This window comes from Toxorhynchites rutilus, chromosome 3, assembly GCF_029784135.1.
Source record: "Toxorhynchites rutilus septentrionalis strain SRP chromosome 3, ASM2978413v1, whole genome shotgun sequence".
Lineage (NCBI taxonomy): Eukaryota > Metazoa > Arthropoda > Insecta > Diptera > Culicidae > Toxorhynchites > Toxorhynchites rutilus.
This window is the reverse complement of record NC_073746.1, coordinates 265,329,950-265,343,758: the sequence shown is the minus strand read 5'-3', so window position 1 is coordinate 265,343,758 and position 13,809 is coordinate 265,329,950. Positions and strand designations below refer to the sequence as shown.

Sequence of the window (13,809 nt, the reverse complement as noted above, 5' to 3'; positions counted from 1 at the left end):
AAATCTTCTTTCATGATTTACAGTAGTTTTATAGGATATTTTTACAGATTCACATCTTTTAAAGGTTTATAAAATACACCTTTCATTGGCGTCAAAGCGCCCCTCATTTGAGCCAACTTTCAATCAACCACCAAATGATTATTTGGTACATATTCAGACCTTTTCTGGCTTATAACACTTACAAATGTTGTTAACATCATCATAAACACCATTTGAATCAAATTTATACATCTAAATCGTGTAATTGATGCATCTCGATGACCTTAATTCTTCTCATGGTTTGTTCAATGCGCTGATGTTGATTTGTCCACATTGTTACTATGTATGTTTGTTTATGTTGTCTATCGTACGTAGCAGAAATAAAGTTTCACTGTGTTGAGTGCTGTCCAACTTCTAAAATACCCAAGAAAAAGCGATATTCTGAAGAAAGCCTAAATTATGAATGGATCAATATGATGGCGGTAAACTCAAGCAATGAAAAATTCAGCATCTACTTGAAAATTCGAATTTCTTCGTTCAGAAATAGTGATTTCTAAAACCGGATAAACCATGATCATTTTTCGAACAGAACATGATCAGAGATGAACGAACCATGGTCATAAGTTCGCTTTGAAGAAAATCGTTAAAACTCATGAAAATTGGGATAATTTGAACGCCTTATGGTGTTATTAGCAATCAGAGACTTGGGGCTTTTCAACAAACCTGTCTTGATCATATGTGATTTTCATTAAAAACTAATGACGGGAATGAAACTCTCGAGAGTCCTTTTGCATTCAAAACGAAACACTTTGAGGATGATATTTCGATCGCCAATAAAAGCCTCTGCTTTCCAAATGAATCCGTTTTAAACAGCAGAAATGAGCGAAACAGAAGAATCAACTCCAGAAATCATTTTCAAAAATGACAAGCCCAGATAAAAATCTCAAACATTCGTAAAAAATGTATGGAGGCCTAGAAATTATGTTATTCAATCCACATGTTCACCACTACGGATATCATTTTAGATTGCATTGAAATATTTTCAATAACTCTTAGTAGAACGTTCTAGTGGTGTTCAAAAGAAGCGATGGTTTGCGTAGCTTTGTAGAATCATCGGTGATTCATGATTTATTGTTTCTCTTCCGAGAATGATACACTAGCTGGTTATGCACTGAACCTGTATCACTTACTGTATTCTTCTTGTTGGTGTTATAGCTGTAACAGCTATAACGGCTGCCTTTCCCAGTTGACATACACACGGTCGCAGGCGATTATAAGTTCGTTCCATGATTCCACATTTCTAATAAATAAAACATCAAAAGCGCATAAAGGTAACCATTTCAATCTACATTTGGCAACACAAAACAAAAAAAAACAACAAAGTGTGCGTGTAATGCAGAAATAGACAGAACAAATGCATGGAAAAATGGGAGGAATACTTCCAATTTTCATCAATTCAAACCAATTAAAAACTAATGTACATTTTGTCAAATATACATAAAGAATTTGTAATTTTGAATCTTCCTGCGATTTCCCATTTAGTTTGTTTATAGCGTTATTAAGAACAAGTAAACTTTTTTCTTTGCTCAGCGATTTTTAATATGAATAATTCTATCGGTCAGAGATATTGTATGAAATTTTGTGTTACAAGAAAAATTTCTTGTGCCGAAATGTTTCAAATGTTGCAGAATACATTTGGGGACCCAACTTTGTCGAGAACACGGGTGTATGAATGATATAAAGCATTGAAAGACGACCGAGAAGAAATAAACGATTCGTCACGCCAAGAACGATCATATACCTTTTCAACTGATGAAAGCATCGACAAATTTAAAAAAAAATATACTCAGAAATCGTTATTTAGGTTTAAGAGAGCCAGCTCGTGGATTATATATCTCTCACGAGACCGTCATATTTTGGTTGATTTTTCAGGCATGAGAAAAGTCGCAGCACGTTGCAAAAGAGCCCAATTTTCTTCAAAAATTTCATCGCATTCAAATGACTGAAGACATGCTTGAACGATCAAATTATGATTCCACATTCGTCCAACGCATGATTACTGGCGGTGAGGCATGGGTGTAACTTTTTCCTATTTCCGAAACTCAAATTACCGCCATGTGGGACTTGTTTTGACAGCATTCAAGATATAAAAACGAATTTGCTGCGTGATCTAGAGGCAACTCCTGATTACAGCTATGGAAAGTGTTTCGATGACTTCGACGAATATTCGATGGAAAAGGTGTATTATTTTTAAGGCGAAAATATGAATTTAGATGATAAGAAAAGCGTTTTCTTTAAAACACAAATTTCCGCCATATATTTGACAGAATATATAGCATATCAAATAAAGTTTAGAAAATTTCCGATTCGACTAGTATGCAAATCATCCGTTTGTGACAAACATAGTTATCTACGTTAACATTACATCATAAAACCAAGACCTGTTTTCTGATTCGGCACCCCTACTGAAAGACGTAATCTTATGTCAAAACTGTGTTTTGAATGCAGATCAACTTGAAATTCATAATTCTGAGGTCATTTGCTTGCCTTAGGTTATATTCATAAGTTATAATAGTTTTTTATAATTCAAAGTCATACCGTTGATCATCTGAAATATTAAGGAAAGCGAGCTATTTTTGATAAGCTGACCGGTTAACATCCATTGTAGGGATTGTAACATGAATCTCATGGACTTCGTCAATCACATATTAATAAATATAAAAAGCCCATGAATTTGTTTTGTAAAATTTGAAGCAGTACGGATGCACAATGATCAAAATCCTCTATATTTTGAACTACTCTCCCTATCACGTAATTTACCTTTTTTTCTTTATAACGTTTATATTGCACACGAGTAGCGTTTCCTGAACCCAGATTGTTGATTTAAGAGAGTCTCTTTTTTATTTATACACTCTAAGGCTGAGGACATAGTAAACGCGGTGCGGTGCGATGCGATGCAATACGGAGCGAAGAATTGGAGCTCATCGCTCCAGATCACGCGTTTTTTTGATGTTTCATCACTGAGAGAAATAATTAGTAAATATAACGAATTTTTTGGTAAATACTACCAATCTATAGTCATTTTCGACCGTACTAATAAACATACTTGTCAAGCAGAACCATGATTCGGAAGCCCAATATAGGCTATATTTTCTCGCCGAAAATGCACGTATCAGAATTATACTATTATTATACCTCCGTATTGCCTTATGAGAACAATGAAAATGGTTAATACGCGCTTTTCTCACCAGTTTTCAGATATGACAATATCCAAGTTTACTAATGTTATCGAGTAAAATATACTAATCGCTGGTAGGGATGCAGGTTTGTTGACAATATGTACAAAAAATTTGTACATTCTCCTAATTTTGCATTACCAAACGTATTTGGTAGTTTTCGACCGAGGATTTTTCTAAGTGATTCCACTCCATTCCACATGTAAACAACCCAGCACAAGGATGCCAGATATGATAAAACATCTTCATTCTGTAAACAGTTGAATTGTGAGATATTTAATTTGATAATAAATTGATTTTTTCTCAAAAAAGGTAAAAATCTAAATTGAAGGCAACCATCACTTGCGTTCACTCGCGGCAAAACACTCCACGCACAGTTTCGCCGCATCGAAATCGCGCTCGCATCGCGTTTACTATGTCAGGTCCAGGCGGTTTGCATTTGTGAACGATAAAGCTATCCCGCAAACGAGCCCGCGCCCGCACCCGCATCGCATGGCAATCTCTATGTCCTAGGCCCAAGACTTATTTCATGACTGTAATCTCTAAAAATTTTGGTCTATGGTCTTCTGGTTCATACGGACTTAGATTTTTATAAATAGGTACGATAGGAACTTACCCCGCTCTACGGGACAAGTTGAAACAATGCAAATGAAAACTAAACATTTCAAAAAATGATATTATTCTAAATATCCAGTGTCTCTATTTTTATCGGAAGTCGTCTGTCATACCTAGTATATGCTGCAAACAGGTTTCAATTTAATGATTTAGTGATTTTTTAAGATGACTTTCAAGTTGAACTTCGAAAAGATCGTTTCAACTTGTTCCGGTGTACCTCATTTTGTCATATATGAATACAAAAAAAATGGATATATGGCAAGCTGTTCTTCAAAACTTTATTAGCCAGATCGCGGTCAACTTCTAAGCTGAGTGTCCATTGAACTGATGCCATTTTTCCCTAATGGACATTCCACCTTACTTGTTGAATTGATAGTTACAAGAGAATAAGTCTAATCTTAGCGAAAACTGAATAACTAAAATGACATTCTGGTGATACCTAAATCGTGTCGATAATGGAGACCTTACGACGCATCAGCACAAGCCGAAACTCATTGATCAGCACTGACGCTATTTCCTTCATCTTTGAACGAAAACCGAAGTAAGTGTATAACTAATCGTTATCATTGGACTGTATCAGCCCAGCACATCACATTTATTTTATAAGCATTTTAAACCGAAACCACAACAGGTAACTTAACTACGGTAGCCGCACGATTACAGTTTACAGATGAGATAATGTTACATGTAAACACAAACGTTCGTCTAACCTCAGTTATGCAATACGAAATAGCACAGACAGAAAAACTCGCTGACAAGAAATGTTTGTCTGTCGTATTTTAGAAAGTATAATTTCCTTGTTTTCACTTAAGCGTCCGCACTCATTTACTTCATGCTGACACCTTCATTCATTTACTACGGTGGAGTCGTACAAAGTAGAAAAAAAACAGTAACAGCCTTCATGGAGCGGCAGCACGCAGTCTAACAAAACCTAGCCAATATACTTCCACGCTAACGCCATTTGTATATAGAGAGACCACTGAAGTGTATCATAGCTGATGCTGTAAATACATTTAACTAATGGTCAATTGATTGACGGCTGAATGGCGGTCTTTAGCTTCGTTATCAGTATAAACAGAGTAATACGAGTTCTGCATATTCACAAGTACCGTCCCTGTAATCTACCGACACAGTGCAATTGCGGTACAGTGACAAGGAAAGTTGTTTACCTCCTCCCAACACAAACATTATCTCAGTCTGTTATGAGTTGTGCGAATTTTATTTACTATATGATGCACAGTAATTCATTGCGATCATGTCGATTCCGCAAGTTTTCTGATCAATGGTTTTTGCTCTTTTCTATTTATTACAGAAATCCAGGCTGGTGGAGGCGACGAACGGCACTGGAGAAGGTTCTCACGCTCATCAGTATTGTGTGCGGCATCGCTGTGGTCGCCCTGTTGATCTCTCTTCTTTCAGTGTTGCTGAGTGATCAAACGAATGAATGTGAGTATTGCGATTTCACGTGTGATGTGTTATTGTGCGGGATCCTGATCATTTGGCGCCAAAAGTAAAGATTTCGTAAACGGAAGATTTCCTCCGAAGTAAAAGTTTCGAATAGAGCACTCAGAACACATTCAAAGCTTGTTTTTTTTCACATAATAAATCTCAGCTAAATAATCATAAATGACGCAAGTTAATATCTACGTTAAGACAGCAGAAGCTGTAACTCAAGAAGAACCCACGCGACGCTACGCCTATTTATGTCTTGACTTGGAGAGATAAAAATCTGCGAATCAAGAAGCGCTAATTTCGCATGAGCTTTAGCTTAGGTAGACTGTACATTTCGTAGTTGCTCTTCGTGGTTGTCCTGAACCAGTGAAATTGCACAAAGAACACACCGAATGGCGCTTGGGAGTACCAATCCATTTTCATTGTGCAAGTTGCGGTGATTTTCGAACTTTAAATAGTCAATAACGACGCCGGCCACATCCTTTCATTCATCAGGGGAAGGGAAGGAATGTTCGTGTGATATTCGCGGCCTCTATAGCGTGGTTCCCTTGCGATTATCATGGAAGTGAAAAAGTGATAATTTCGTATGTCTCATAAATTTACTATTGCGAAGAGTCTTATCAAAGTTTTTACAAAGGTTATAATTCTTCCACGGATCCACGTTTCACGCGTTACATTCGTCAAGTCGTGCAAACAGATAGAATATTCAATGTCGGCGCCTAGTACGGGCGGGCCTCAACGTGTTAATACTTCCGCTATGCGTTAATTAAGCGGCTTCAACTTTATTGTATAATGAATTAACGCCAACTCGTCTCGAAGTTGAGAGCACCCTCAGAATGAATTCAAACATTGTTGATGTCAAAATATTAGCCAATTGATTAATTGCCTTTGTGAGTGTTAATTAATTGATCAGACTTTGTGTGTGTTTCTTAAGGCTGCAATAGAAATTGGCTACTACTCGTGTCCAACCTGCTTGATAGTTGGGTAGTTGGGTTTCACCACGGTTTGACTCGGTCGCCAACCGGCCGTCGAAAGCGGCGGCCCCCAAGCAAATCTGTTTTTCATCGATTGCCTAGCTAGATTGAAACATAATTGAGAATCCTTTAGATACTGGATTTTTTCACCTGGTGCAAAATTGGCCGGTTGATTTTCGATTTCAAATAAAGCTTGATATTGATATTGAAAGCATGATATTCAGAACCTGGAATCACAAAACCAGTTGTATTTAGGGAATGGTTAAAGGTAAAAAAAATGTTGTTATATTAAAATGCAAATAATGTATTATTCTCATCAGAAAAAAATATTGAGAAAATTTTCTGTTACAGCTCTGACGAATTTTCGTTTTCGTTCTCAAATTTTGGACGCTATCGTTAGCTTGCCAAATCTGGCTAAAACATCACCGGATCTTTGTGGGCCTTGATAAACGGAGGAAGACGTTTTCGCAGTTACTCTTTCCTATACATTTTCGAGTCCATTATCTTGTTTGTAACGAGAAGTGTGTTTTTGTGTCCACAGCTGCAAATCCCATGCCAAATCGGGAATTGCTGGCAAATTTATCAGCGAAAACGAACTTAAATCCACTGGGGACATCTCCTCTGGCAGAGGTCTTAAAGAATTTCAGGCCTGGGAGCTGTCCAAAATCCATCTTCACGTACGTTTCGCATTCATCAGCAGGTATCCTTGTAACTTTGCTATACAACTTTCGAGTGCGTCTTTTGGCCATTAGATTTTGCTTCAGCATCCTATTTGGTTGCTTGCAGGCACGAAATTACGAAAACCTTCTCGCATACGGATTCTCCGGATAGTACTTTGGTCAGAGATGTATTTTTTGGTGATGTCGTAGTCCGAGAGTCCCGTGTTTGTCTTAATTGTTCGCAATACCTTCAACCTCACCTTCCGATCGTAAGTTTCACTACGACGCGACTTCTGATTCACCCGAACAACAGTTGTACGTTCACGGAAACGTTTCAGTATAACATGCATGGCTAATTTAGCCACCTTCAGCGATTTTGCGATTTTAGTACCTGACCACGCCAGATTTTCAATTTCTTCTCCCAACTACCATCTTGCACAACTTTTCAAAACGAGTCAACATGAAATTTTTACCGTTGAAAGATACAGGTTTTCCAAACAAATTGTGTCGAACGAATTCAAATACGCCTACTACGACCGCTCCTTTAAAATAAACATTGTTTCCGGATTCTAACTCAAACCATTCGTGTATCAATAAGGTAAACCGGGGCAAGCTGAAATACGGAGTTAATTAAAACGTAAGCCATAACTTTTGTTAGGAATGATGGATTGATGTGATATATTTTTTCAGTAAACAATATCTTTCAACCCACCTTATGACAGCCATTACCAGAACATTGGAATGCCTTAACGCAATCCGCGCCTTTGTTTATTTTTCCTCGTTCGGGAAATCTAAACAAACATTTTTGCGCGGTGACTTCATTGGTCCGAAACACTGTTTTTTCAAAAATATCACCAGAATTACACGACGAGTAATCAAATATTGATAGAAAACTATACTGTAAAATCTTCTTCCATATATTTCTGAGCGTTTCAACTCACCTAATGTTTTTTTTCAATCCACAGGTAAGTTGAAACAGCAGTGAAAATCGGCTATTTTTTACACTTTTCTGCAGGTGCCGGACGTTATTTGTCGGTGATTGCTGTATGAATGAAAGGTGATAAATTCGAAAAATGAGAATCATTAATATTTCTTTCATCAGTATGTTCTACGTATTTCATGAATACACAGACATGAGACAAGTCAAATTTGGTAATTTTGCATCTAGGGATCGTTCAAATACTGCACCCAAAGTTAATTTTTAGCACATGTTATGGCATCCAAATTTATTAAATAATTATTAAATAACTCCCCAATACATGTATATAATTTGTATAATATATATGCTAGAGCCAATATGAGCGAGCGAAACAGGAGACACATTTAAATGAAAGCATATGAAAGCTTTCGTACAGTTTGCCAAATACACGGCCCAGTCAGAGAAAGATATATTGTCGTTCATGTTCTTCTTTATCCTCTTAGATAAAGAATCCATCAATTTCCATCTTCATTTTATGATGAGGTGTAATATTATCACGCTTCTATATAACAGCGCTGGCAGCTATATGGATATCGTGGTCGTATGAAATAGCTTTGCATTCCAACCGGCCTTGGTTCGATCCCCATTGACTTTGGACTTTGTTTTTTTGGCACAATCCCAAATTAAATGAGAAAAAAAAACAGAAAGAGATGTCTGCTCGCATACATACAAACCATTTTCAATCCTTTAAAACAGCTCATTATTTGTGCATTTGACCCTCCAGCACACGAAATGGCATCGTTTCTGCCAAAGATGAAATGTTTCCTGCCAACGCTAGTTTGGATGTACGTAACGCATTTTTTTACTATTTTAGACTCCCTCTTCCCTACATACTGTGACAAATGGACATTTATATAAAAATGTTTAGACTTATTTTGATTTATTACTAAACAAGCTTCCACAAGGCATCCTCACCTCCCATTCTGAGTGCGTTACTTAATATTTGAATATTTGAATGACCTCATTTGTAGCCGTTTTGAGTGACTCTACTCTGACATGAAGGTGTCTAAAATAATATTCTTGATGTTATTGTTTCGTATATTAGTTCCTGTATGTAGTGTCAATTTTGCGTCTACGACTACTCCCACACATCTCACGTGTACCAAAACTACTCCCTCACATCTCACGTGTACCAAAACTCTTTTTTCTAAATTTTTGTATGTTCCCGATTTTTGAAAAATAGTAAAATTTAAAAAATATTATTTTTTAGATGTTCATGCGATAGAGAGATGCATATTCTTGAATGCCTAAACTGCAGAAATATGAGGGAAAATTTGTATGATTTTCTTCAAATTTCTAGACTAGAATACTGCCTTAACATTTTCAGAATTAATATTTTTCGAAACTCCATTGTGAATATTTTTTATTGAAATTCATCCGTCATACTTTATATGTGCTGTAAACAGATTTCAATTTAGTGATTTAGTATTTTTTTTAAATAACTTCAAAGCAGGCCCGACATTTTTTTTATGGTGTTTATGCTAACCTCAATAAAACAAATTAGTTGTGAGAGTAGTTATTTCTTCATAAAAGGTTCGGTTTTATATTTTCTCTCAGATTGTTAGTTATTTAATATTAACCCATCCAGTTGTTCGACCTCTTGTGATAAAGTAGAAAATTGTCACTAGGAATAATTTCAATAATTTGTTAAATTTGAACAATTGAAAAGGTTGGAAACAACCGGCATAAGGTTTCGAAAATCGATAAAAACTAAATTTTCGAACAAAACTTCGTTTTTGACTGCGTACTCGTAGGCGAGTTTTAATAAAGTATTGTTATTTTAATTTAAGAAGTAAATTTTAAGTAATGAGAAAATTATCTGCACATATATTTTTTTTTCAAGAAACATAGTCATGAATAGAACAACAGTGATGAATGAGAAATTAAAAATTTCTAAAATTAACTATTGAAATCTATTATGTAATTCTAGTTCAACAGATTTTTGCTTGTTAGCTCTATTTTACTGTTATAGATACAGTCGGGTGAAAGCTGTCTGCATAACTTTTCGAGCTGTTCAGTTTGCTTGTTACATTTCTGATGCTTTGCTTTAAGAAACATTTGACAACTCGCTTTGATAAGATTCTATTGATTTACAAAACGATAGTTATCTATCGTTTGATCCAATTTACATAATAGGGACCAGCATTTTCGATAGATAATCTATAATTTTCATTTAATTAGAAAAAGTGATTCACCTCTAATTGGACATCTAGCTAATTGGCGGACCTGTAATGCGACACGAATTATTGGATATTTTGATATGATTCTCTAATTCGACGTAAACCTCCTTCGTGCAAGTTTCTACAACATGATAAATTTTTAGGAGTGTTTTCAATCATTTCACTAGATTATGCATTTTGGACACTTTTCTAGTGACTACTTGTTAGATTTTCAATGATTTTCCTGTTTTAACTTATTTTTCACATTGGGTTGTGTTTGTTGATAAGTCCAATTACAGGTAACAATCGCCTCTAATGCGACACTGAGTGGTGTCTCAGTATGACCCATTAGAGGTCTGTATCTGTATCTTTTTTGCATAAAATAAATACAAATAATGCCTAAAAATAGCATCAGCAAAAAACAATAGCAAAATTATAGAGACACGCACAGTCTCTGACAATGTGCGCGAGTATACGAGTTATGATTTTGCGCGCAAGTACAGGAAGGTTCAAACAAGAAAATCCAACCGTGCTATACGTATGGCATTTAGTCGAAAGTGTTGTATTGTGTTGTCTCAGTTCTAGGAAAGAACCTGATGTCATCATCCAATTTCGTCACAATTTTCACTGTCAACCAAGTCAAGTGGATATAACTTGTATATAACTTGATGAGATTAATCGTTAGAGTGCTGAGCAAATTTTGTGAGAGTATGCCAAAAATGTGAATGAGTTTGAGTATATTTAAAAAAGCTTCAGCTTAAAGGGGGCATTTGAAACCATTTCCTAAATCTATCGAAAAATGGATGAGCATTCAGTGATAGCATCTAGATTTTTCCATTATATTCCCGGAAGACGAAATCGTTTGTTAAAAGGTGATCCCTAGAGGAGCGCTATCCTCAAACTCGAACGGTCAAAATCAATGTTCACTGATAAACAAATTTTTGAAAAGATTTCCACGATCAAAAATATCGAAAAGATCGAAAAGAAAAGATCGATTTTCGCGATTTGTTGCAGTACAAAGAACGAACCAAAAAATCGGAAATCGGAGAGGAAAAGATCGATCTGCTGAATATCGATGCAAGATCGCCCAATCCTAGTTCAAACTTGGTTTTATTGTCTAGTATTCATTATTTTTTTAATGACTGTTTGATACAGTCAACGTTGGTAGCCCGCAGCCTAACATTTGAATAATTAGTCGCCCGTAGTGCCCAAAAGTTTGGCCACCACTGATATAGATGATTGTCTAACTAGAGACTGCACGCTGAGACAACTTGCAGACGATGGAGTTATTTCCATCACGGGTACTAATCCCGCCGTTCTGCAAAAATCCTTGCAAGATACCCTGAACAATCTGTTCACGTGGGCTCTCAAGCTGGGTATCGAATTCTCTACGGAGAAAACCGAAATGGTCGTTTTTTCTAGGAGCACGAACCCGCCCAATTCCAGCTTCACCTATCCGGCAAAACGATCAAGCACTCGATGTTTTTCAAATACCTTGGAGTATATTTTGACTCTAAATGTACCTGGGGAATACACATTGCGTATTTGAAACAGAAATGCCAGCAAAGAATCAATTTTCTCCAAACAATAACCGGAACATGGTGGGGTGCCCATCCAGGAGACCTCATTCAGTTATACAAAACAACGATATTATCAGTGTTAGAATATGGCAGTTTTTGCTTCCGATCAGCTGCCAGGATTCATATTCTCAAGCTGGAGAGAATACAATATCGTTGCTTGCGTATAGCAATGGGGTGTTTGCATTCGACACATACGGTGAGTCTCGAAGTTTTGGCAGGAGTACCCCCGCTTACTCTTCGGTTCACAGAATTATCCTACAGATTTCTCATCCGTTGCAAGATCATGAATCCATTGGTGATTGATAACTTCGAAAATCTACTCCAACTGATTCCTCAGTCAAGTTTTATGTCTTTATACCATGAGTACCTTACCCACAACGTGCACCCTTCACCAGGCATCTCCAACCAAGTTTGCTTCCCATACTTTTGCAATTCCTCTGTCATTTTTGATCTGTCCATGCGACAAAAAAATCCATGGAATCCCAGATCATCTACGCTCAGATTCTATTCCGCCGATATTTTCGGCAGAATATGGGGGCATAGTTAGATCTGATAAAATGTTCTTTACTGACGGTTCATTCATAAACGGGTCCACTGGCTTTGGCATCTTCAATGAAAATTCCAGTGCCTCTTTCAAACTCAAAGATCCTTGTTCCGTGTATGTTGCTGAACTGGGTGCGATATACTACGCACTGGGGATCATTGAAACATTGCCCATCGACCACTATTTTATTTTTTCAGACAGTCTCAGCTCATTAGAGGCAATCCGCTCAATGAAGGTTGATAAACGCTCATCTTATTTCCTAACAAGAATAAAACAACTATTGAGTGTTTTGGTCGAAAAATTATTCAAGATTACCTTAGCATGGGTTCCCTCTCATTGCTCGATTCCGGGGAATGAGAAAGCGGACTCGCTAGCTAAGGTGGGCGCTTTAGAAGGCACACTTTTTGAAAGGCAAATTGCTTATAATGAATTTTTCCACATTCCTCGTCAGTATACGCTCGTAAGTTGGCAGCGCATGTGGAGTGGAGATGAGTTCGGTCGTTGGTTACACACGATTATCCCTAAGGTCTCGACGAGGGCATGGTTCAAGGGATTGAATGTAGGTCGTGATTTCATTCGCGTGATATCTCGGCTTATGTCCAATCACTACAACCTAAACGCGCATCTCTATCGCATTGAGCTCGCAGCAAACAATCTTTGTGATTGTGGCGATGGCTACCACGACATCGAGCATGTTGTCTGGTCGTGTATCCGGTTCCATGCTGCTCGCTCTCAGCTCTCTAGAGCACTAAGAGCACAAGGCAGACAATCGGATATCCCCGTCCGGGATATCTGATCCTGATCTTCTGCTTCATCTATACCTGTTCCTCAGAAACGCCGATGTCAACGTTTAATGATGTTTCCTTCGTTGTGTCCCCGTTTCATATCCCTCCTATCCGATCGATAAACTTTTACTTAGTCGCGGCAATACATACACACACTCTTTACAGACACACAGGCCAAAGGTTGTACCGCTCATGACAACTCTACACGAACTGATGATTGCGCCGGCTAGTGACCATTCTATCCTGGATTCCTCGAGTCGAGAAAGACGCACCACGCTAGATATGAGGTACAGACTAGGGGGGCGTTGCTGATTAATGGTCAGCTGCATCCCAATAGGAAGTATCCCGTGTCGAGCACACGTACAGAGCATTGGAGACAGCAATATCCCAATTACGAAAACACTTGTAATACTAACCTCGAGCCAACCGCGAGTAATCGGTTACATATTACTAACATAGATAATAAGAAAAATTGTATTGAACTCCCGGCCCGGTACAACTTCGAGAAAATCGTTTCAACTTACCCCGGTGTTCCTTATATCATTCATCCGCCGATTAGGATTGCGCCACCTCGGCGACTTGGGGCCGTCTCGGTTCCTTACCCTCGTTTGATAAAGAATTTGCTACCATCTAATTGAGCTCAGAATAAATTTGATTAAGAAAAAAATAAATTCATAATATTAATTGCGCTCCGGTGGCGTTAATACGTAAGTGCCGAATTATCTTTCGAATAAATCCAAATTCATGGCATCCTAAGTTTTATCTCAATTTACCGTCTTGCCTCAAATTTCGAACACTTTTTATTATTTTTAAATGTTAATTTACTAAACTTCAATGTTAAAAATAA

The 13,809-nt window shown here is 37.3% G+C and overlaps 1 protein-coding gene across 5 annotated transcripts in view; it reads left to right on the top strand.

Annotated features, from left to right (window-relative positions):
• The window catches only part of LOC129776122 (neprilysin-2), a 49,435-nt gene that overhangs the window by 30,295 nt on the left and 5,331 nt on the right, over positions 1-13,809 (top strand). For 2 of the 5 annotated variants that reach the window (XM_055781549.1, XM_055781550.1), the window contains exon 3: positions 5,143-5,276. In XM_055781549.1, coding sequence (XP_055637524.1) covers positions 5,143-5,276 — 134 coding nt within the window. Of the gene's footprint in view, positions 1-4,072; positions 4,372-5,142; positions 5,277-13,809 lie in introns of those variants that run through there. The other 3 variants (XM_055781547.1, XM_055781546.1, XM_055781548.1) reach the window with 3 other exon arrangements.